The 25,385-nt window shown below is 50.2% G+C and overlaps 1 protein-coding gene across 1 annotated transcript in view; it reads right to left on the bottom strand.

The window, feature by feature from the left end:
- Positions 1 to 25,385, bottom strand: part of PKD1L3 (polycystin 1 like 3, transient receptor potential channel interacting) — a gene marked incomplete at its 5' end in the record, with an annotated part of 81,564 nt that overhangs the window by 41,323 nt on the left and 14,856 nt on the right. The window contains 21 exon segments of the mRNA XM_079117219.1: positions 802 to 869; positions 872 to 927; positions 1,875 to 2,005; positions 2,492 to 2,513; positions 2,515 to 2,651; positions 2,653 to 2,673; positions 4,409 to 4,467; positions 4,470 to 4,539; positions 5,315 to 5,364; positions 5,367 to 5,493; positions 6,096 to 6,230; positions 6,232 to 6,242; positions 8,243 to 8,338; positions 8,341 to 8,418; positions 9,482 to 9,623; positions 10,332 to 10,452; positions 12,464 to 12,671; positions 15,134 to 15,254; positions 17,016 to 17,065; positions 20,602 to 21,006; positions 22,937 to 23,157. Coding sequence (XP_078973345.1) covers positions 802 to 869; positions 872 to 927; positions 1,875 to 2,005; positions 2,492 to 2,513; positions 2,515 to 2,651; positions 2,653 to 2,673; positions 4,409 to 4,467; positions 4,470 to 4,539; positions 5,315 to 5,364; positions 5,367 to 5,493; positions 6,096 to 6,230; positions 6,232 to 6,242; positions 8,243 to 8,338; positions 8,341 to 8,418; positions 9,482 to 9,623; positions 10,332 to 10,452; positions 12,464 to 12,671; positions 15,134 to 15,254; positions 17,016 to 17,065; positions 20,602 to 21,006; positions 22,937 to 23,157 — 2,329 coding nt within the window.

The following is a 25,385-nucleotide window of genomic DNA, read 5'->3' as shown; positions in this document are numbered from 1 at the left end:
CTGCTGGTTTTCAGGGCCTGTGGGGCTATGGTTTCTGAGGGCTGGCCCTGGAGAGCCCAAATCAGACTTGCTTTGACTGAGCATTTGCTAGAATATAAACCATCCAAGGCATCCTTCCCCCAAAGCCAGTAGAGTCTGACTTCCATATCCTTGGTTCTGCATCTGTAGATTTAACTCACTGTGAGTTAAAAGTATTTTTTTTTTTAAATCACATCTGGACTAAACATGTACAGACTTTTTTTCTTGTCATTATTCCTTATAATAGTCTAACAACTATTTACATAGCATTTGCATTGTATCAAATATTACAAGTAATCACAAGGTGATTTAAAGTACATGGGAGGATATTCATAGGTCATGTGAAAATACTATGCCATTTTATATAAGGCCTTGAGTATCCACAGATTTTGATATTCTCAGGGAGTCCCTAGAACCAGTCCCATGGACACCAGGGGACAAGAGTCAGTCTCTAAGTGGCGGACTGGTCTGCTCTTTCTAGGTACAGGTAGGTCTGCTGGGCCTTACTTTGGGTATGGGAAGGGCCCTGGGCTTGCCACTTCCTGCTTGTGGAACTCAGCCTGGAGAGTTCTTTTTCTAATGACTCCTGGAGAAAGAGGAAGGACCTGGATGTGCAAAGCTCAACCACTTATGTGACTTTGGCAAGTCTTTGAACCTCATCTAAAACACAGGCATAATACTCTTATGTCACTGACAGGCCTGCTAGCCACACACATGAGCAGACACTGTCACAGCATTGTAAGCTATAAAGGGCTGACCCAAAGAGGTTATTGCCACTGTCACCTTTATGTCCACAGGCTCCCGGCTGTCCTCTGTGGAGAAGAGGGAGGCCACGGCAGGCAGAGTGAATTTGCTGAGTTGGCTGCAGCAACGTGCACCGGGGAGCTTTGCCAACTCCATGGCTGTATTCTGGCCACAGGGTGAGAACAGAGAGAGGAGAAAGTCAGGAAGAGTCTACACCTTCTGCCCCGCAGGGAGCCTCAGCTGTACCAGCCGTGGGCAGCTGCATTCTGATGCCTTTAGAAGGTTCTGCATGTTTGTGCCAATAGATGTGGCATTGAAAGCAGCTGGTCCCGTGCTGGACCTGAGACTGCACGAGGACAGGGCTTTGCCAGGTTTTTCATTGCTGTACCCCCAATTTCTAGGACAAATATTTTTGAATGAATAAATGAGCTCGACTTTTCATGTCATAGGCTCACAGCCCCATCTTTCCGGGTCATTGACCTTGTCCCATTTGAATAGACCGGGACCTGGTTTCAATCCTAACTCTGATCTGGATGCCTCTTTGGAAACTGCCCCTGGGGCCCAAGAAAGCAACCCCAGAATGAGGACCCAGGAGAATGAGGCTGGCACTTGGTGCAGGTAGCCACAGTAATACCTGCAGCACCACTGGCCCCTGCAGTCAGGGGAAGGAATGGAGGGCGAAAGCAGCCCAGTGACTGGGTCAGTGCTCGGAGAGAGGCGAGCCCCTGGAGAGACTCCCAGGTGAGCACGTCTTAGATCCACGCATGTCTGTGCTGGCCGGGCACACCAGCACCTGGTACCCATGGATCCTGGACAGGGTGGGCTGGCCCCATCCATTCAGCCCCCTTGCCTGCTTAGCTCTGATGTGACCGTCTCTTGGAGAAGACTCCGGTGGCTCTAACCCTGGGTTTGGCACTTCCTGTCCTGTATAAATACTCACCAATGCGAGGGGGACAGCCCTCTAGGGGAAAGCCCTCCCAGGTCTGAGGCCCCCATCACTTCTCCAAACCCAGGTCTGGTCCCCTGGGCCTGCCTGTCACAGGGTCTTGGGATGTGGGTGTGGAATGAGTGAGGTTATGACATGGGGCTTTGGGGGTGCTGCACAGTGCAGCCGGTTACCTGTTGTGTACACAGAGATGGCAGGGGTGGCCAGGATGGCTGGAAGGCCCCCGGGCAGTGTCCCCAGCAGGAGGGCAGTTTGCACGAGCTCTGCGACCCCAAGCAGGTGGGGCACTGTGGCAGTCTGAAAAGGGAAGCGGGAGAGTATCACTGTGGAGTGTGGTCCTGTACACCTGTGGTCACTGTCACCAGGGAGACCTTCAGCGGCAACCAGGGAAGGACAGCAGAGTGAGGGAGAAAGATGGCCCTGTCGATAATGGTGACTCCAAATGCCTGGCTTGAAATGGAGGCGCAGAGCATGTAGGTGACCTGGCGAGGTCACATGTTGGCAGGGGGAAGTGCTGGAACCCACAAACTTGTGTAACTCGCCTCATAAGTGACAGAGGCAGGATTCACCTCAGGCTGCCTGGTTCTAGAGCCCATGCTCAACCTACTATACCACAGCACCTCCCACAGTGCTGCTTTCTGGAATCTCTCTTCTAGCTCCTTGGGAAACACGTTAACCTCTGTGCTCAGTTTCCTCATCTGCAATATGGGAGAAAGATCCACTTAGAACTGCTGGCGTGAGCTGGTCATGGTGGAAGGTTGGCATCTGGCCTGGGACACTCACCTGGCTACTGTGGCCTCTGTAGGCTCTCTGGTCCGTTGCTCAAGGAAGCTGCCAGTACACTGCCCACAGCTTGAAACAGGTCCCTGGTGGCTGTCTGGTGCTTCCGGTCATCAGGACGGGCCTTGATACTCATTGTCAATGGGCCCTCACTGGCATGCTGCCAAAACACAGTGGGCCTCCCACTGGGCTCATCCAAAGAAGGAAAAGCAGTGTGAGCCCCTGCCTGCAATGGACCATCCTGTGCCATTCTAGGGACAAGGGATGCAGTAGAAGAGAGCAAGGCAGGGGCATAAGCCAGGCAGAGCTGGTCAGGCCCACTACACAAACTACCTAGAAGTTCTAACTTGAGGCCAGGTCCTCCTCCTTACAATGCTCTAAGTTCTTCCAGAAGTAGCCTGGTCTGCCTCTGAAGCGTTCCCAGAGTTGTCACACGATAACCTGCATGGTATGTAGTTGATATGCAGTAACATTTGCTGACTTGGTGTATGAATGAAGGTTTAGATGGATGGATGAGTGGATGGGTGGATGGATGGATGAATGGATGGGTGGATGGGTGGATGAGCTGAATGGGTGGATGGATGGATGAGTGGATGGGTGGATGGATGGTGGATGAGTGGATGGGTGGATGGATGGATGAGTGGATGGGTGGATGGATGGTGGATGAGTGGATGGGTGGATGGATGGCTGAGTGGATGGGTAGATGGATGGATGGATGGATGGATGGATGGATGGATGGATGAATGGATGAATATATGGATGGATACATGGATGCATAGGTGTGGGTGGGTAGGAAAAGATGGATGGAGGATGAATGAATGGATGGGCAGAGCACTTATTCCAATCTTATAATTATATATGTATTGTGAAATTATTTGTTTCATGTCTGGCTTCTCCAGCAGTCTTAAAGTGCCATGAAGGCAGAGTTCATGTGTGTGGGTTGCTGTATTCTCAATGAATTCAGTACTTGGCTACAGCAGTCAGGAAACATTTGTTGAATGGATGAATAAATTAATGCACAGAAGGAAGGTTGGATTCATGTACATATGTATGCAAATGGTACAAGTGGATGTGTGCATGGGAAGTGTCCCATCAACCACACCACTGTCCCTGTAATTAAGAGTAGCCTCCCTGACTTCAAGCTGGGGGATTTGAGGGGACAGCCCCTGCCCGAGCCAGAGAAATTCTTCCTTCTTTCTGTTTTGAAGACTTTTTTCTTTTTTATTTTTTTTAACTCTTGGCTGCCATAACCCTGGGAACCAGGTGCTTTGATTTGAGTTCTCCAAGAAGCAGATCTCAAGGCAAGGACCTGAGAGCAAGTAATTTGTTGGAGGTGATCCCAGGAAACATTGGTAGAAGAGTGGAGAAGTGCTACAGGGAAGAGTAGAAGCCTGTACAGGGGTGATCGAGCCATTGCCTGGGGCTCAGTTTTTGCTGGAGTTATCCATCAAAAAGGCCAGGGAACTGGGATATGGTGCACAAGACCCATTAGTCAATGAGTAGTATAAGAATTCCCCATGGTGTGGGCAAGTTGGAGAGGCTCTGTAGGTCAGGTCCTTAGGGCAGAAGGCTGGGAACTGGAAGCTGAATGTCAGGCTGGCCTGCACTGAGGACGGGGGACAAGGGTGGGTCCACAGCAGTATCCGGAATGTATCCATGGTGCCCAAAGATGAATGAGATCCAGCCACTCAAGAGGCTCACCCAGCAGGTGGAGATTGGGAGTGTGGGTAGACAGGCCATCACACCCAGTGTGAGGACACAGGGGGCTGCTGGAGGGATGCCCTCCTTTGCACCACCCATGCAGGACTCTTGGGAAGAAGATGGCAGAAACCTTGTGGTGCTGGGAGAGCCCTGTGACTAAGGGACCCCTTTGACCCCTGTACCCACCATGGCCTGGCTCAGTGGGTGGAAACTTCTCACCTGGGCTAAGGGTGTGAGCTCCTCACTGTGGTGGGTCACCTCCCTCAGCACCTCAGCAGGCCCTGCACTCTCTGCGTGTCCTCCAGGTTGTGGCGACCCATGGATAGTGACTCCAGCACACGCTCTCTGACCTTGGCACAGGAAAGAGAGGCACAGAGAGGCAATGCAATTCTAGCGGCTCCATGAAGCCATTGCAGGAAGATCCAGGGTCAGAGAGGTGACCAGGCTCATCTGGGTCTTCCAAAGCCCCCCAAACCTGCATTAGCCTCCTGGAAATGCAGAGGCAGGATACTGGCCACCCAAAGCTGTCCTCATCTTAATCCTTGAAACCTATGAACAGGTAACCTTGCATAGCAAGAGGCACTTTGGCAAAATCACTTTGCGATGAGATTAAGTTAAAACTCCTGAGATGGGAGGTTATTCTGCATTAGCAGGTGGGATCAATGTCATCACAGGGTCTCTATAAGAGGGGAGGCAGCAGGGTCAGAGTGGAGGATGCAGAAAGGGGCCCTGAGCCAGGGCCTGTGGGTGGCCTCTAGAAGCTGGAAAAGGCCAGGAAACAGACTCTACAGCCTCCAGAGGGGTTGCAGCCCTGCTGAGGTGTGCTTGACCGAGACCAAGTCACTGCTCTCCTCTGGGCCTTGATTTTGTCATTTTAATATGAAGGGCTGGAGTGATGCTCTCTAAATCCGCTCCCTGTCCCTGAAGCCTGTGACTCCGTGACAGTGAGCAGAGAAAGGTTAGCAACAAAGGAGGCATTTCCTTTTCGTGTCACTCACCAAACAACCAAAGCGGGAGGTGACATCAACCACTGGGAGACACTAAAGGCCTCTCCACTGGTCCATGAACCCTGCCCTTGCCCCAAGTGGCTCCATTGCAGATCCTGGGGTCCCCAGCCCCAAGCACCTTCCTTCTGACATCCATCCTCAGCAGCTGCCCGGAGCCCTCGCCCTGGTCCTCTGGTCCAGCACAGAGGACACAGACTTAGCCAGCTGGAGAAGCCGCTCAGGGCCACGCTCGCCTTGCAGAGAGGTGGTGATTGTCTGGAGTGCCACATCTTCAACACGTGTGTCACCGGGTCCCACCTGACCAGGAAACAGGCTCAGGTCAGTGGTCCTTGTTCGAGAACCTGATACCTGAAGTCATGGGTCTTTGTGTGGGAACTGCAGTAGGCCTGGCATGGGGGCTCTTGGGCACTTCCTCAGGCCGGAACACAGCCAGGCCTGCATGCATGGGACAGCCAACGGCACCAAGACCAGCTCTGGACAAACCACTGTCTCATCTCTAGCTACCCTCTTCATGTTTTCTCAGGACCTTGTCTCCTCCTGGCTTCTGCCCTGAACCTTTCCCGGGACTTTATCCAGTTTCGGCCTTGCATCCTCGCTGACTATCTTGGTCCTCCTTCCTCTGAACCCTCTGAAGGTGCTGGCCTAACTCATGCCTGGGTCCTTCTGCCCAACTCTCCCTGCTTCCCACTAAGTCATGAGACCTACAAAGGCAGAGGCCATGTCCATGTGCCTGTGGCTGTATCTTGGGGCAGGGCACCGAGTAGATGCTCTAAGTATCCGTCGAAGGAATGAGTGAATCAGTGATTCTTCTGGCCAAACCCTCAGCCAGCCCTGTGGTGAGGTTCCAATGGGTGGAGGAGTTTCTTAAGAAAGAAACAAGGGCCATCACCACCACCCACCTTAACAGTTGCATGGGTCTGCTGTCTGTCCCCTGCCTGGTTGGTGACAGAAATGACCACCGTCAGCCTGAAGTCGTCGTTTTCCTTTCCAAGTGGGAGATACACAGATGGGAGGGCCTCTTCAGGGCCACAGTTGTAGGCAGAAACCTGGAACAATGGGGAGGGGCTGTCTCCAAGGCCCAGGAGGGTGTAGCCGCCCCCTGGGATCCCATGGTTTCAGGGCGAAAATAGCCAAATATACTAATTAATTGTCCTAAGTGTAAGTTTGGGGCATGGCTAATGACCAAATAAAATCAGAAAGCAGCTGAAGCAAGTTTATTGGAATTTGGCTCTCGAGTGGAATTCCCAGTCCCTGGGGTACAGGTCAGGGTAGGGAGCGGAGAAGAAAATCACACCATGGCCCTGGCTGCCCAGGGTCTTTATAGGGTCCTGCTGAGTGACAGGTGGAGGTAAGGGTCAGTGGAGTTTTCCTGCCCGTTTGATTGGTCACCATGTGGCTTGCTGCCCTTTGCCTCAGTTGCTCCGCTCTCCCTCATATAGTCGCCCAAATTCCGAACTAACACTAAGTAACTGAAGGTTGCTGTAATGTGGAACTGTTTTTTTAAAACCATGAAAAACTGCAAAAAAATTCCCCATTTACAGCCTTTTAAAAACGCAAAGTGATAAACCAAAATTATTACAAAATAGAAAAAGAAGGAAGCAGGGGAGGGGAGAGTTGGAAGAGAGAAGAAAGAACTTGACTGTAAATATATGCAAACTCCCTCAAACGTCTCTTCCTTTACAAATGTCCCTTCCCAGCAGCTGTCTCAAATGGTGCCCCTGCTTCACTTGTCTTTGTTTACCAGTTTCCCCCACCTCTAGATAATAGAGATCCCAAGGTCAAGGACTTTCTCGGTGTTGTTCACTGCTATATACCCAGCACCTGGAACAGAGCCTGACATTCAATACATATTTATTGTTTAAAAAAAAAAAAAAAAGAATGAACATCCTTTGGACCTTCCTCGGGTCCCACCAATCACCAGCTGTTGCATAGCAGGCAAACAATCACTCATGTTACGTGTTACGTGGTCAAACCTGTCTGTCTTCTTGCTCACCCGTATGGGCTATGGGCAAGGGATCCTAAGGGAATAATCGACTGGAATTAGAGCGGCTGTCCTGGCCTCTCCCTCTGGGGGATGCTGGTTGTAACAAAACCTACTCGCTTTGCTTGGGGTTTTCCTTACAGGCTCAGGCCTAGTCACAGAACAGCCCTCCGTTTCCACCTCTTTGGCAGGGCATCCCTTGAAAATCAATTACTCCCCTAGGCCTCAAAAGAGCTTACATCCCCTCTCCCTAGTCAAGATCTGGAGTTTGTCACACTGGTCTCAAAAAAACAGATGTTGGGGAATGTCCCAGAAAAACCCACGGTGCCTAGGTTTGGAGGGAAGTTCTAATCCAGCTAGAACACTTGTAGAGCTCATAAGAGGGCCACAAAGTCCCCAAGCCTGCTGGAGGAGATGAGGACTCAGATGAGCCCCCCAGCACCAGCCATCGCCCCAGGGGAGAGGAAATGGAGTGTGGGCTGTGCAGCCCCCTGCTCACACTACTGCTGTCCTGGGTGTGGACTCTTATGGCCATGGGCGACTTCAGGGTTTTATGTAATGTGGATGAGGTCTTCAATGGTGGTCGCCTGTAAACCTTTGTAAAACTGTTCTCCTATCAGCTCAGTCTGTCCTGTGACGACATCCATTCCCTACTACCACCTGCAAAGCAGGGTCAAGGAAATGGTGAAGACTCTGTGAACCAGACCCATCTGTCTTCTTGAGAAGCTCCAGGCTTTCAGGGTCACAGCTACCCCAGTGTCCAGGGCACAGTGTCCTTGCATGGTCCCACCTGGTCATTTTTACCCTTTCAACATCTCCTTTCTAGGGCAGAGGTTTCTTGGCATCCATGGTAGTAGGGGAGCTACTACCTAGCATGGAACCTGCTTCTCATGTCTCTGTGGGTGGTGGTTGGTCTGTATCTTGTGAGTAGAGGTCAAGGTGAGGGGATCCCTCACCCTGGTGACCTTTTTAACTCATAGGACACATTCTTTGCAGCTCCCAGAGAGCGTTCTTGGTGAGAATAAACCCAGGAACTGAGGGGAGAACAGAGTCCATGGCTGGTACCTGATTCCAGACAGAAGCAGTACTCCAGGGGGCCTGGGGCCGTGGAGGCATCACAGAGGATGGAGAAGTGTGTCAGTACAGTGCCCTCCTCTGGGCCATCGCACAGGTGGGCACCTCCAGGGGAGGCAGAGTGCTGACCGCGTAGGTGTCCTCCCCATAGGCGTCCCTGGTCAGTGCTGCGGAGTGAAGACGGATGGTGTGTAGGGGGCTGCATGGACCCTAAACCCCCATTGTGCTTCAAAATCCCAGGGGAACATATTCCCGTGCCCTCTCCCAAGGCCCAGAGCCCCAGACCTCTCCAGAGATTCTGGAGAAACCCTAAAGCTACCCAACAACTCTCCCTGACCCAGGGATCCCAGGGAGTAATTGGGCAGAGGTAGAGAAAGAGAATCAGTCAGATCTGAGCTGCGATTCCAGTTCTGTCATTTACCAGCCAAGTGATCTTGAACTTGATCTTACTGTGGGCTAGCTTGTCATCTGTAAAATGTGACCAATAATAATTTCCTCAGAGATACATCATAAGGGGGAAGAATATTGGGAAACAATGTCTTGCTCAAGATCTCTGAGCCAGCATGGGTCATAGCCAGGATCTGAAAATGGGCTGATCCCAGAAGACCACCTATTTTGAGGCCCCTCAGCACTGGGAAGAGCCCTCAGTTGACCTGGTACCATCACCTAAGTTTTTAAAGGAGCATCTGCCTGCAGGAACTGGGGAAAGAAGAATTTTAATCAATTACAATTAATTCCATGGTTGAAACTCAATTCGGATGGCCTGGGCCGGACCCTGGAGTGTCCGTTTAATGGGCACCCCAGTTCATCCTGGAGTGGGTGTTTATGGGTCACTTTAGAAAATATGGAATCAGAGACATCCCTCCTGAAAAATTAATCACCAGATTCTTTGAGAGACTATCTCCCACTGGGGGCTTGTTCTGAATAAGCAGCTCTGAACTTTCCCAACAGGACACTGAGGCTGCACAACCCCAGAATGACCCGCTTGTCCCACTGGGGTCCTCCCAGCCCACCTGCATAATAACAATTCCAAGGCAGATCCTTTACCACCCCAGCTTACAGATGAGGAGACTGAGGCACAGAGAGGACAAATCCTTTGCCCAGAGTCTCCCAGGTAGAAAGCCACAGTGGTGGGATTCACTTGAGTCCCCGGGCTACACTGAATGGAGCCCCATATGTAGTGTTTCTGGTTTGTCTGGGTCCTACAGCAAGGGGAAGGGCAGTTCACACCTGTGGCTCGGATCCAGATGACCTCGCCCCAGGTCTGCAGCCAGCTGCTGTTGAGCAGCAGAGTGGAGGCGTTGCTCCGGAGCAGGGATAGAGAACGAGGCCAGAATCCTCTGAGTCTGCAGGCAGCTGGGAGTGGCTCAGCCTGGAAGAGAGCATGCCCAGGGCCTCTGGGAGTCGGGCCACTGGGCCTCCCCAGGATAGTGGCATCTGACCCCAAGGAGGCCTTTCAGGTTTCTCTCTGGCAGGCACTGATGGCTTCCTGGAGGCCTCATCGCCTGTCTCCAGCCTTGTTAGCCTGTTTGTCTTAAGTCCCCTGGAAGTATAGCTCGGAGGGGTCCTTGTGTACAGATCACTTATTGAGGGAGAGCTCTCAGGGAAACCAGCAGGGGAGGCAGGGAAGCAGACCACAGCAGAGAAAGAAATAGGAAAAGGAAAGGTTTTCAGGGGGTGTCCAGCCTCATCCTGGCCCCGTGGGGAGCTCTGGAGTGGAAGGTGCTGCAGAAACTGCCTGCTTTGGGCAAGGGGGCTGGGCTGTCAGACTCCCCACACCTGCCAGCTCTTGGCCAACAGCCACTGCCCAGAAGTTGGGGGATGGGTGCACCAGCCTGGAAGGGGGCCTTGTCGGGTCATCACCATATTGGTCACAGTGCCTCCCATAGTTTTTGATCCTTTGCACCCACTCAGCTGGCTAAGTCCCTCCTGTGCCTCATCGGCATGTCCTCTAGCCCTCCTGATCCCACTGTGCTGGCTCCGTGTGGAGCTGACCCACCTAGCCTCAGTACCTGGCATTTAACACAGGTTTGGTCGAAAAGGAAGATGGTTTCCCCTGAGTGGTTGCCAGCATCCTCACCTTCTCTGGGGCAGTGTCCTCTAAGTACCAGCTGAATGTGGCCACTGAGGCATCGCCTCCCAGGGTGACCTTGAGCTCAAGGTCTTCGCCAGTGGTTGCCAGCCGACAGTTCTTCTCACAGCTGAAAGGAAGAAAGGGCAAGGAAGTCCCCTGATCTTCTCAAGTCCTTTGAGAAGGTGGGAAGTGGCCTCTTTCAGATGAGAGTTGGAGTAAAAGCCACGGCCCCCCAGTAACAAGCACAGCCTTGCTCTGGCCCGAGGGTTAACGGCCTCACTAAGCTCTCATTCCAATTCACTGCACAGGGTCAAGATGTGGAAAGTGCAGGCAGCTGAGAAAGAACCCTGTCCTTGCCACCTAGGAGTGGCCACCTCATGCACGTCACTGAATCTCTGAGCCTCATCTGCAAGGTAAGGGGATAAGACCTGTCAACTTCTGTGATCTCTTTATTTTTAATTATGATCTCTTTATTTTTAAGTATGCGTAGGGTTCTGGGGTTTGAAATCGAGGGTACTGTACCACTGAGCTACATCTCCAGCCCTTTCTAATTTTTATTTCAAGAGAGGGTCTCACAAGTTGCCCAGAACTGACCCTGAACTTGCTATCTTCCTGGCTCAGTCTCCCAAGTACCTGGGTGTTCAGGTGTGCATCATTGTGATTCTCTGAGTTCTAATAATAGGAGATAATGCTGTGATTTCACTGCACACGTGCTATGCATGAATGCTATTCCTGGGTGTTAGCGCATCAGATTCTTACGGCAGCCCTGGGGGTGACCCTGGGTGGTCTCTAACCCAGAGCACACACAGACTCAGAGAGCAGATATGATTTTCCCAAGGTGACATACCTCCTAAATGGGTGGATGGAACATGAACCCCCAAGTCTGACCTAAACCCTGGGTCTTCTCGGTAATGTCCTACTTTCCCCTGGAGTCACTGAGAGGTCACTTTGGCGTCTGCTCTATGTCCAATCCATCCCCTGGGTCCTTCAAGTTTTAAAGCTTCATAAGTTCTCAAATCTTCCTACTTCTCTCTTCATGTCTGTTTTAGTATGAGTGTGCTGGATGGTCTCCATTGACCCTCCAGACATCCTCCAGCTCTCTGTGGCTGTGACCCTGGTGACTGACCTCAGCAGGCTGTGATGTCCCAGCTCCTGCACCCTCAGGCTTCTGCTTGGGTCCCATCAATGGGAGCACAGGTAGAGGACTGGGGTGTGAGGAGGAAGGTGAGGTTTGCGTTCCCCGTTTTCCCTGCTCCTTCCCCCACAGGCTGCAGGTGGTGGCAGCTGTGTCTTTCTAGCCAAGCCCAGGGCTCCTGCTGGGAGGTCCTTCCACTGCCACAGCTCACAGGCAGCCCCACCCCCACCCCATCTTAGCACTTCTAGAGCGATGGCTTCCTCCGCTGCATTGTCGCCTTGCGTTGTTCCCTAAGACTGTCCAAACCTGTAAACAGTCTCCATCCATCTGTGGTCGGTCATGGTTGGAGTAAGTCATTTCTTCCTGCAGGGACCCAGCTGCTAGGCCATGCTACCCTGAGTTCTTACCTTGACTCTTGCACAGCCAGAGCAATCTCCCCCAGCCCCTCCCACCTCCTGCACCCACCCTCCACTCTGCTAGCAGAGTGTTTGAAGCAAGATGTGATCATGTACCTACCTGCTCAGAACTCTTAGGTGGTAACCTCTATGGATCTCTTAGGATAAAGACCCAAACCTGGCATGACCTGCAAGGCCCTGCCTGTTCTTCCAGCTCCTTCTTGCCCCTCTCTCTTCCAGCCTCAAGGATATGCTCCTCTTTCACTTCCTGGTTGCCCTCTGTTCTCTCCCTTTGCTCCTTCTGTTCCCTCTCCAGCCCCCACTGCCTGGCCAAGTTAATTCCTCTTCCTCCTGCACATCTCTGCTGAGCCCCAGCTCCTGTGGGAAGCCCTCTCTGACCCCCAGCTGGGGAAGTTGTCATGGATGTGTAGCCTCTCCCTTGTTCCTTTGCTCCCACTGTTGCAGATCACCAGGTAGAAACCCCTACGAGAACAGGGTGCTGGTCTGCCCACCCCTGCCAGCCCTGCCCCTAAGTCAGGGCCGGTCAGATTGGCTCTCGGTAAATCTTGGCTGAAGAATGAATGACAACCCTGAAGGAATTTGCCCACCTGATTTGAGGCTTGAGGTCCAGGGAAGCAGAGACATAGAGACACTGCTCTGTCTTGTTCTCCAGCTCCTGACCCCTCAGGACGCCCAGGTGCAGGGTGACAGCAGAGTTTGGTGGTGGCAGGCAGGATGGTGGGACCACCAACTCCCTCTGGTCTGTGTGGAGCAGCTGCCTCTCAACACAGTTGCTCCACTGAGCCCAGCATCTCCCTGAGAGAAATGAACAAACCTCTGTTATCTGTCAGGAACCCTGAACTTGGCACATGTGCCTACCTTCTGGTTTGAGAATTGTTTATGATGGGGTCCCATTGTGTTGTCCAGACTAGTCCCCAACTCCTGAGCTCAAATAACCTTCCTGCCTCAGCCTCCCAAGTAGCTGAGACAGCAGGTACACAGCACCAGACCCAGCTTGACTCGATGTTTTTAGAAGAAAGGGGTCAATTCTAACCATATTGATTCTAAACAGATTTTATGTTGGGGGCTGTGCCATGTTGGCGGCGCCAGGATGGCGCCTGATCACATTGGCAGCGAGGAGGTTAATAGACATAAGCACACTCAGGTGATTTTCTTGTCCCGCACACAATGTACGCGCATGTGTTCTCGAGCACTAATTGCCTGCTCCAGCGTCTGGCCTAATCTTTGCGTAAGAGGCGTGGCCCTGCTCTCCGCGTCCTGGAGGTGATATAAGCATAGGCGGAGTGAGACAGAGTGATAGCAGCCATTACCAGAAAAGCTAGTAGAAGAAGACACACGCGGGGCAGCAGCCAGAGGGAAAAACACGCCATAGCAGCCATTAGAAGTAACCAGAGGGAAAGGTACGCCGCGCAGCAGTAGCCAGAGAAGAAGACATGCCACAGCAGCCATTAGAAGCAAACAGAGGGAAAAACAGCAGCGAGTAGGGGCAGCTGTGGAAGGCAGATTGCAGAACAGAGAACTGAGACGCATCACTAGGGGACCTTAGGTAGACACACCCTTAGTTCACAGGATGCAGGACTTTAAGGCATGGCAGGCCTCTCTCCTTCTAAGCTCTAAGAAAAGCCTGTCTTTCTTTCAAAGTTTCTCTCTTAAGCAAAGTTTCTTTCTCTCTGATAAGCGGGGTCTCTCTCTCTCTCCTCTCAAAGCAAGTAACAAGCAAGAAACAAAGTCTATCTCTCTCTCTCCTCTCAAAGCAAGTAAACCTCATTTCCTCTATCCTCTATAAACAAGCAAGAAAGCAGTGCACTAAAGAGAAAGATAGAAGTGCCTCAGTTTCCACTCCACCACCCATAAGACCCGTGCAAGTTGTTGCTGCAGGTGGTGACAAATATCCATGGATTTTGGAATCGCAAAGAGCCAGTGACAATTTTAGCTTTAAGATACATCACTTATGGATTGCAGGAATGTGACTGCAAAGGATGCTTTAGGAAATGGCCTGCACCACATCAGGACATGGAGCAAATACTGTAGGATCTGCACAGTTGATCTTTGCACCAGGGACTTTCATAGATGATCAGGCAGGCACACAGCAGGAGAAGCACCAGGAGGATCTATGCTCCAGAAGACTCGGGGCAGCTTCTCGTCCTTGAAGCAGTTGTCACTCCATGTAGAGGAGGCTGTCCACAACTGTGTCCCTGTGGGGTGCTATGGGCGCCTGGGAGGCGTACCTCCATCTGCTCTGCTCTATCACCCCCTGCTTTATGTTGGCATCTCCATAAGTTTCAAAGCTGCTTATTGGTTCTGTCCATCGACACCTCCCTCCCCACCCCCTCCAATGTGCTCATCATTCACAAGATATGCCCAAGAGGCAGGCTCTGCTCAGTTACCTAAACTCTACACTTGTGTCCTCCATATTCAAGTAATGAGAGGTAATAGAAAGATGACCCGACCATGTGGCAATATCAAAAGCCTTGAACTTATGCATAATTTTTGTCCCAGTTATTCCATTTTTAGAAATTTAGTTATGAAAACAACAACAGAAGTTAAAAAAAAAAGATTGAAGTATGAGGATGTTCATGACAGTGGTGTTTATAAGAACAATCTGTGGCAACCTAAGTGTCTAAAAAGATGGCACGGGCCCATGTGCCATCTTTTGGATAATTGATCACACATCAACTTGATGGTGCATTGTGTAGTCATTATGAAAATCAAAATGAACAAGAAGACCCCATGATATTAAAATATGCAGAACATGTTGTTCAAGGAAGGAAACGAGTTGCAAAAGCAATGTGCACACTATGAATGGCATGCATTTTATTTCTAAAAGAGTGCATATGTAGCTAGGGTATGTCCCTATAAAATCGGGTGCTACCATCTTGGTTTGTACAAAATTCCCAACTCAGTCCCTTTCTAGACTCTCTGCAGTGATGCACGTGGTGGGGTGGGGGTATTTCATCACTGACACTTAGAACTGTGAGTGCATGCTGGTAATAAAGATGCACACTGGATTTTATGAGTTTGTTATTGATTTTAACTTTCTACTCCCCTTGTTGCCTGCATTCAGGACCACCCTCCACCTCACCTTGGTTTGCCATGATTCCCCCATCTCCCATTTCAATGGAATTTGCAGTCTCTTGCTTGTATAAGTTACACAAAATGTCAGGCTTAAGTAACATTGGGTGTGAAGATGAAAAAAAGAGCAAAATCTGACCTCAGCTCCTCACTTAGTGAGAAAGGACTATCCACGCACTACCTACCACATGACCAATGAAAACGTAAATCCTCGTCATCATCTGGCCAGCTCAGCATGACTGTTGTGAAAGGGTCTACGTATACACCAGGCTCAACGTGCACCTCCATGTCTCCTTTGTGTCTCTGCTGAAGAAGCAGCCATGGTGAGACTCCCTGTCCACAGGCAGCTCAGACTCACTTCGGGGTATGCTACCAACCCACCCCTACCCCCCAGCAATCTGTGCCAAGAGACAAAAGTAGAAGCCTTGGAATGGAGAAATACCCTAACTTATCCACCTGGCTGCCCTACAGGGCATGGAGCCCACCACTCAGGATCACTGGGTGAGTGACTTTGAGTGTGGGCTCAGGGTCCACTGTGCATTCAACTGCACCAACACAGGCCTCTCTGGACCAGGCCCTGCCTGGAGGTTCAAGAACAAAGACCCAGCCCTTGCCTTGAAATTAGGTTAAAAAAAAAAGAAACAGGCACATAAATCCACAATCAATGCTTGGAGGAGGGAAGCCCAGGGAGTCATGAGAGGTGGAGGAAGGAGGCAATAAGTTAAAAATGTAGCCCTTGGGACTGTCCAAAGCTCCGATTGACTCATTAGCCTGTGACCTTCAGCCAGTTTCTCAGTCTCTGAGCATCTGTTCCTCTGAGGGTTTATTAGCATCTGACCCGCAAGGCTGCTGTGATTCAATTTAAAAAGAGCCAAGCTGTTACCTCAATAAACTGGACAGTGAAGCCAGGGGACATTTCCCTGGAGGACAGGCTCCCAGAACAAACACAGGAAGGGGAGGGAGGATGGGCTGGGCAATAATGGAGAGCATGCGGGTTCTAGGAAAAGGGATTGGCAGGTATGTGGAATGTTCTGGGAGTAAATTCTGGTGGGACCTGTTAAACAGCTCAGGTGGTAGGGCCTCTTGCTTAAGCCAAGAGAGCTTGGCCTGGAATAGTATGAGATTATAGAACTCAATCTCCAGTGGCCTCCCACAGCCAAGAATAAAATCCCAACTTTTTAGCACCTGGGGCTCCATGTCCTCTGGCCTCTGTCCATCTCTGTAATCCTGGTCCCCCTCCCACACCAGACTCTAGCCACTCTAGCTTCAGGCAATTTCCAGCTTCACGGCCTTCATGTCCCAGACACTCAGCAAGCTCTTATTCTACTTCCCAGCATACTTCTTATCTTCATGTCACCTCTTGGGAGGCCTTGTCTGACTACAGTTGCTAGACTACCCTGATAGTTGCTATTACTGCACCCACTGGTTCTTTTTACACACTTAACACAATTCTGTATTTCTTAGTTCTTCTATTTAGTTTGTCTCACTCAGCTTCATGAAGGCAGGAACCACATCTATTTATTCACCATTGCATTCCCAGGCACTAACACCAATCCTTGTACATTGTAGATGCACAATAGGTCTTTATTATTGAATTAATGAATGCATGAACAATATCAATAGCAAGGAGTTGACTACTCAATCTTGCTATAACAACTAAAGAATGTGGGCTTGTTTTCTAATATAAACACTAAAGCTACAAATTTCCCTCTAAGTACTGCTTTAGCTGCACCTCACAAATTTGATTAGGTTGTATTGTCATTATCATTGTAATTTCCCTTGTTTTATCTTTGGTCCACTAATTTTTTATAGAAGTGTGCTATTTAATTTCTAAGATGTCTAAGCTACATATCCTAGGTAGCTTATTATTGATTTACAACATAGTTCTGTTGTGGTTAGAAAACATGCTTTGTTTGACTTCAATCCTTTTGGGCCTCCTTTCAAATGGAAAAGACTTGGGGATTCCTCATGTTCTGGCTATTGGTACCAACAAATCAAAACTCAAAACTAACAGAGTGCTTGAATATCTTTTTCTTGTGAAGTTAAGTGTTTAAAAAAGATACTCACATTCTTTCCTTTAGCATTCATTCCAGTTGGTTCTTGAAGACTGGAAGGGGCTGTGAACACAGTGGGAAGGGGCATTAAACTTTTGTAGAAAACCTTATATAAGATAGTCAAAAGGCAGAATCAATCAGGCATGGTGGCACATGCCTGTAGTCCCAGCTCCTTAGGAGTCTGGAGCAGGATCACTTGAACCTAGAAGTTCAAGACCAGCCAGTTTGGGCAACATTGCAAGACTCCCCCTGCCCTATTGCCAAAAAAAAAAAAAAAAAAAAAAAGGCAGTCAGAGGATCACGCAATAGATGCCCTGGGTCGGGGTGAGAAGCACTGGTCCATGGCACATGTTAATTCCTGTGGTGTAAATATTCCCACCAGGGTGAATCTCAAGCTACCAACCCAGCATTACTAAATGTGGGGTGAGAGGAAAGGGGTGCAATCAGCTCTGACAAGCTGGTAGGGTGGGCCACAGCACCCTGCAGTGTGTTTTCATCTCCTCTTATTGGCTTCTTAAGGTTATGTGGACCTGGCCAGCTTAGTTATTCTTCCTGAGTCTTAGTTTTCTCATCTACAAACAAGACTCCAGGAGCACTCAATTCTGTGCTGCTAACAATATGCTTCCTAACTCTCCATCTATAAAGAATGCTACTGTGTCACATTAAAAAAATGGAAAACACATGCTCATCTGATATGCTCTGAAGATATTGAACTGTTAATATGACTAACTTGTAACTGAAGTGTGGTGATTGAAAGAAACACAGGGTTATTCCATGTGTGTCACTTGGTTCTAATGACTTGGGTATATTAAGACTGTATACTCCAGCTCTTTAAAAGATACTCCTTCAGTGAATTCTCATTCACACAGCTATAACTTCAAAGATCTATAAAATTATACAAAGCAAGGCTAAGATGCCCAAGAGACCTCTCTTAACATTAAGAAGGAAGGTGATCTAAAAACCTGGGATGAAGAAATCAAGAGAAAGAGTTGTTGCCTCTGCCTTTGCCATGAATTAGTTGAGTGACTTCTGCAAAGCCAAGTAGGCTCTCTGGGCCTCCGATTTTATGCACAGCAGCCTCTGAATCTTTCACCTCTGAGCATTTAATGAGCACCTGCTGTATGCTGGGCACAGGGCAAGACTCCAGGGACACAAGACTCCTTGAGGTCCTGTCCTCAAGGGCCTATGATCTGGTAGTCACATAGACAGGAGTGCCAAAGCATGGCAGGAATTGGTACAGGGGCATTCTGGGGAAGGGGGTTGGTTAACTTCTATCTCAGGAGACAAAGAAATTGTTTATGGGATGGAGCAGGGCTGGAACTTAGTTTCCTTCCCACGCAGGGGAGGATGTGACAGCATGACACGGACTGAGACCTTTCGCTTTTGCCCACAAAAGTTTGCGGCATGGCTGAAGCAGGACTCGAGACTTGGCATCTCTGCCTCCATTTCACGTCAGTCTTCTTTGCTCCCAGTCAGCGTGGACTCCAGGAACCAGGTCTGACCTGATTCCTCATCTTGTGATGAGTCCAAGCTACTCCGTGGGCAGCAGCAACTTCCTTATCAGAGACCCAGCCTGAGGATCCTGAGGTAATGATGGTAATGATGGTAATGATCCTGAGGTAATGGTCGCCCCATCAAGACCACAGGTGCTGGCAGCTGCAGGAAGCCTCCAGCTGTGCGACCCCTAACCCTGGCCCTCATGCCCCTTTCTGAAAGACCTCCAGGTCATGGCAGCCCCTGGAAGGCAGGACTCAGGAGATGGCCTGGCTCCACGTCTTCGTGGGTAGGCTACACTGATTAAAGTTCTCGCATGCTCTTCGCAGTTGCCTTCTCTGGTTTTTGCAGGGAGTGGCGGACCTGATCTGTGGGACTCCCAGAGTCAGGCCTCAGGCCTAGGACTCGGTAACAACAGAATCCAAGGAGGGCCAAGAGAGTAGAAAGGGAGGAGAGGTTTGGAGAGGACTGCTGAGATAAGGACAGCCATCTCCTCCCGCTCGTGGGGAGAGGCAAGGGGAAGGACTCCTCAGCAGAGAGAGGTCTTCAGGGAAGACTTTCCTTGGAAAATGTGGCATATGTTCTCTGAGGTTGGGAACCCCAGGGGCAGGTTCCTTCCTCCTGCCTGAGTCTGTGCTGGGGGGTCGGCGGTGGAGGAGAGGCAGAGGGAATGCTGGGCTGCGGCTGTGTCTGGAAATGCCCACGGTTGGCTGGCAGGGGGCCAAGAGTGGGTAAGAATCTCTATCGTCCTGGTGTGGGCCATGCAGGAGGGTGCTGCTGAAGAGGGTGGAGAGAACAAGGAGGCTGGTGAGCGGGGAGAGCCCTGGGAGAGAGGCCGCCTCTGGGCAGAGGTGGCCAGCTAACAGGGAGGCTCCCCTTCTCCTGGGAGCTGTAATTAGTGGGGCCCAGCAGGGGGCCCCAGGAGCCCACAGAAGTCCCACTAGAGGCAGCTTCAAGCATCTTCTGGGCCCTGACACCAGGCCAGCCAGGCCAGAGCCAGCACCAAGAGCAAATGTTCCTGTTTGATCCCCTTCCCCGCCCTCCCTCCAGCCCCTCTCCCACTGGCACTGGCATGGCCCAAATCTGTTGGCCTTGGCGGGGGAAGAGCCTGTTAATCATCTGAGAGTGAGCAAACAAGTGACAGGGTCACCCGGAGATATCAACCAGTAGGGATAAACCTTCCCACTGAGCAGCTCTCATGGGTACAGAGGGGCGAAACCCAGCGGGCGGGTGGACCATAGCCTCTCGGCCTGTGTCTTTTCCAGTTCCAGTGAGTCTGGGTTCTTCCCGTCCCATGATGGACGCTGGTTTTCTTCTCAAATCTGTCGCCGCTGCTGCTGTCTTTTTTTCCAGATCCCTGGCTGAGGGCCCGGGAGCCCCCCACCTGCCCCTCACACAACTCTGAGGTCCCCGGGAGCTGCCGGCAGAGTCCTGGTGGGCTGGAGGCCTCACCGCCTTTCCTCCTGCTGATCCTGCCACAGGCGCGCTGCCCTCCAGGCCGGCAGCTCCTTCCCAGGTCAATGCAGATGTGTGCTGTGACCTCCACCTTCACTGGTGCCAGCCGGTCTGTCCCCAGCCAGCACAGTCATCATGCGTACTGCCTTCCAGTTCCAACCCCTCTCTCCCCAGGGCATGGACTGCCGCTCCTAGGACCACATTGTCCTTGACAGTTGTTGGAAGAAATCAGAATATACCGCTCTCTTCTAGTGGCCCTCAGAGAGGGTGGTTTTGTCTGTCAGGGTTTGGGGGAACATCTGTCAAGGTCTAGGAACACTTTTGGCTGTCATGACTTGAGGGGCTGCTATGACTTACATCTAGTGGTAGAAGCCAAGGATGCTCCTAAATATCCCACAGTGCATAGGACAGCATCTGACTGTGACAAGGAGCTGCCCAGCGCCAAACGTCAGGAGCGCCCAAGTCGAGAAACCCAGTAGCTGCAAACTGCTGAAGGGCAGAGAGTTGTCTCATCCTCACGGGGTGACCCAGGCAGGACCACCCCATGGGCCATGTTTGTATCCAGCACACACTGAAAACTTGGCTGGCAGAACCCTGGGCTGCAAGTCAGAAAGGGACAGATGGGAGGTTGGATGGTTGCCACCACGTACCTTCAACAGGAACTGCCACGTGGTAAATCCCAGATGGCTCCTCCAAATCCTCTGCCTTTTGGGAGAAGTTTCCATTGAGTCCCGCCACCTCAGAAGTCAGCTCCTCCAGGGTGCCGTGAGCCACTGAGACATTGATCAGTAGGTCCTGGCCCAGCTCTACAAGGTCGGAAGCCCAGGAGGCCTGCAGCCCCGAGAGCAGCAGCACAAAATGGACCGTGAGGTTCCCAGAGAGTGCAGAGGTGGTGCTGTTGCTGCTGGCCCGGATCTGCAGGCGATGTACCCCGGGGCCCATCAGTTCCTGAGCTTCTCTGCCCAGGGTCAGATTATAGGGTAGCGAGCCCCTCTGGGTGGCAGACTCAGTCAGAGTTATGTTACCAGAAAGCACAGTGTAAGTCACTCTTGTTCCTGGACAGGGTAAGAAGAAGTTTAAAACACTGTAACGACCACACAGCTACTTGTACTTTGACAGTTCAGACTCAAGTTCTGATGTCAGATTCTGGGTACAGATGTGTATACAGATATAGATATAAAGAAATTTGTAAGGACATTACCCACTCCCCAATGTTAACAGTGATTATCTGTGGGCATTGATTTTTTGAGGTCCTCTAATGTATTTTTACTATGCACATGTTACCTTTTTTTTTTTTTTTTTTTTTTTTTGTGCAGTACTGGGGTAAAACCAGGGGTGCTCTACAACTGAGCTGTATCTCCAGCCCTTTTCATACTTTGTTTTGAGACAGGATCTTGCTAAGTTGAACTTGCGATCTTCCTGCCTTGGCCTCCCAAGAAGCTGGGGTACAAGTGTGTACCACCATGTTACCCTTGAACTTAGAAGTGTGTAACGAAACCATTAGAAGATTCCGTTGATGTGGATGTTCTTTCGGGGGAAGCTGAAAAGGCAGCCTCTCTTGAGGGCTGGGCTGTTTTTATGCATAAGAATGGGCCTTGAGTCATTTCAGTGGGAGCAGGTGGAGGCCTTCGGGTCCACCTTCATGGTGACCACCTGAAACCTGCCAACATGAAGGCTCAGCCTGTTTTCCTTGGGTGGGGGCTTCCTCACGGTTTGCAGATGGTCTTCCTTATTGGGTGCTAAATACCATGATTGAGTCTTACAATCTGACTTACACCCACAAGTTAGAATTCCTTCCAAGTTAGTGTATTGCTTATTTGGATGATAATGAAGGAGGAGGAAGAGAAAATATTGGTACTTCATTATATTCATAGAATGAATAAATGAATAAATGAAAGTTCAGTTTAGGTTTCCCCAGGTTCGCGTATCAGCCCTCTTCAGCCGAGAAGAGCTGAAGAGCAGAAAGGAGGGCAGTGAGCGCGGTCCACACCCGTCCCCACTCCAGGAGGCTCCGGGTGGCAAGCCAGGTCAAACTGAGTCACGTCCCCATCTCCGCAGCTCCTGCTGCGTCACTGACATCTACAGGCGTGGTACAGATCTCACACTGGACCTGTGCCTCGTCCAAAGAACTGCCCTGGATAAGGACGGGTCTTAGCCAGGAAGGTCTCTATCAAGAGCAAGACGTTTAAAGTAACAACTGACACTCTGAGCACCAGTCCATTGGAACGGAAGGTCTGAGGAATCGGAATGGACGCTGTGGCCAATCTGAATGAATTCCGTAACAAACCAGAATGGGTGCCGTGACCAATCAGAACGACTCTGTGACCAAGCAGAAATGCTACCATGACCAATCAACCATGAATCTAATCTGAATCAGAATGACACCTTGACCAATCAAAAAGAGACATGATGACCAATCAGAATGACCTCTGCAACCGATTGGAAACAGCACTGGATGGAACCTCACCGTAAGGGCGGGTGCGGCTGTGCCAGTGTGTACGCTGAACATTAGCCCTGACTGCAGTAACGTGACCATGTCCTGCTAGCTGATCTGGCTGCACTGAGATAGGGTCAGCCCAGCTAGAGTCCTCCCAGTCTCAGCTCATCCTATTCAAATTCCCCCAACAGGAAGTGGCATGGAAGTTGTCTTGAGATGGGTTTATGGGCAAGCGAGGAAGAGCCTTGGGAAGGCTGGGAGCTCTCACTGCTTACTAGCCTTGTGACTATGGGCACATTTCTGAACCTTTCTGTGCCACCATTTCTTTATCTATAAAATGGAAATAATACTAGTCTGTACTTGGTAGGCTAGCATAGGAAAAGCACTTAGAACAGTGTATGGCACATAGACATGCTAAATAAATGAATGAACAGTAGCTTAACTCAAAGTGATCACTGTCGTTATTTATTAAAGCCTGGTAGTTACCTAGATAGAGGAAATCAAGGATCCTACGGCTTACCTTGACCGACCCAGTTCAGCAGACTCACCTCCATCAAGCTCCACCTGAATCCACAGAGGCTCCCCAAAGATAACCTGGCAGAGAGGGCTGGCTCCTGGTCTGGATAGGCCGGCGCACCCGGTGACACTGAGCGTCTCCATCTTTTCTTGCACTCTCACTTGCTTCTGAGCTGTCACGTGCCACTCGCTGGTTGTGCACTCGGCAAACACGGTGAATTCCCCAGGAGATGTAAACTGGTGGATGACATTGCTGGACAAACTGCCGGCCAGTCAGAAGTGTTATTAGCACTGGGGATGCACACATGCACACAGTCACACCTGCACTCAACCTGCCAGGCTCGGCGCAGAGAAAAGATGAAGGAGAAGATGTGGATGGCCACACCCAGCTCTCAGGGCTACACTGAGACCTCCGGGAGAGCGGAAGCGTGTAGAAACAGCACTGGAGGGTCAGGGAGGCGGGTGTCAGGTGCAAGTCCCTTCTCTGCCATGTGTTCCCCTCTGGGACTTGCCCAATACCCTTCTTGCCTCATCTGTGAAATACTAAGCTCCAGATTACCTTCCTCGGCCTCACTTTCCCCATTCAAAAAATGGGATCAGATTCTAAACATACAAAGTCGCCTGCACGTTGTGCTTCTTATTTTCCAGGTACTAATTTTAAAACTCTCACATGGCCCACAGATATCCACAGACCTCTCCTCCTGACCTGCATCCCTCCTCTCCTGCTCTTTCCCCTTGCATAACAGTACAGGTCACCCAGACCACTGTCCATTTCCTGGACCACGCCTCCTCTTTCTGCTCCAAGACTACAACTACCAAATGTGTGGTTCCTCACTGGCAGGTCTCTTGTCCCCTCTCCTTGTTCATCCTCAGACTGCTCCTTGGGTCCTCCACTTGAACCTCACTTCCTAAGGGAAGCCTCCCTAACCATGGACTGGGTCAGACTCCCTTTACGGTCCCTGTAGCTTTCTTGCCTCTCCTGGGGGCACACATGTCCTTTGTGCTTGCTGGCTCTGTGTTATCCTCTGCCAGTAGCCGTCAGCGCAGATGGTGTCTGTCTCATTCCAGGATCCCCCACCCCCAACAGATAACAGAATCCCCAGATGCGGTTTTTGCCTATAACCTACATATGCCATCCTGTGTACTTTAAAACATCTCCAGATTACTTAAAATATTAACATGGATGCTATGTAAATAGTTATGATACTGTATTTTTAGATTTGTATTATTTTGTTTTGCCATTTTTAGTTTTTTCATATATTTTCTATTTGAATCTGCAGATGCAGACTCACAAATCTGGTGGGCTAACTGGACCTCGTACCTCCACATACTACCTAGTACATGTTAGTGCTCAAGAAACATATGGCAAATTAACGTATTTGTGAAAATGCTTAGAAAATGGTAACCCCCTTCCCAAGGCTGGTCAGGATGGAGTAAGTCCCACTACAGCCTTTCTCTTCCACTGATTTCAACTAAAAGACTTGGCAAAGACAAAAAGAAACGACATGAGGACAGTGGGCAGATTAGGAAGAGAGTCAAAATGTGAAGAATGACCCATAAGATGGGAGTTTGCTGTTTTGTTTTGTTTTTTTTTTTAAATCTCTTGACTTTGATGCAAGGGTAGCCCGAATCATGAAATGTACAGCAGGTGAGGAAAGATAGCGAGAGTCCCAGGAGAACCCCTTCTCTGTTTAGGAAGGGGACCAGTGCCATGTAAGCCTGAGGCTACAGGAGAGGTCTCCATCTTTGCTCTGTTTTATTCTCTTTTTTCTCTCCTGGACTGTCCCAAGCTGTCCCCTCTCTTGGAGCTGCATTGATAGCACAGGATAATGCAAACATCTAACTCATCAATTTAAGCCTGTCTTTCATGGGGACAGATCTCATGTAAATCAAAGGGGGATCAGGGGAAAGGGACCAATAAAAGGTGGGAGGTGGGGAGCTAGAGGGGAAGAGTTGGGGGGTGATATTGGCCAAATTGTCACTTTATGCAGATCTACTAATATGCAACAACAGATCCCATCATTACGTGCAGGTATAATGCACCAATAAAAAAGATGGAAAAAAAGAAAAGAAAGCCCATCCTTCTCCCCAGAGGAAATACAAATGTGCTAGAGAAGAGGATTCCTTAACTCTATGATTGAACCAGCAAAAATCACAAGCTCACCCCCAAACTGCACATGTGCAGACACAGACCCAAAAGAAACAGCACAGGCTTTGTGAACTAAATGACAACAGAGACCATGGCCTGGGAGATGCATGCGTGGAACAGACTCCAATAGCTCTGAAAACTGAACTGTCATGGAAACTGCTTCAGAGAAGGCAACTCAGACAAGTGATCTGAACCTATGTAGGTTGGTGGCCTGTTAAAACATATAAATGTTTAAAATGAACTTCCAGAAGATTTCAACAATGCCCAGAATTTCAGAACATGTTACTCAAAATGTTCAGAATGCCATCCAAAATTATTTGATATATAAAGAA

Source organism: Sciurus vulgaris, assembly GCF_902686455.1.
Source record: "Sciurus vulgaris genome assembly, chromosome: 17".
Classification (NCBI taxonomy): domain Eukaryota; kingdom Metazoa; phylum Chordata; class Mammalia; order Rodentia; family Sciuridae; genus Sciurus; species Sciurus vulgaris.
Note: the sequence above shows the minus strand (reverse complement) of the source record. Positions and strands in the feature narration are given on the sequence as shown.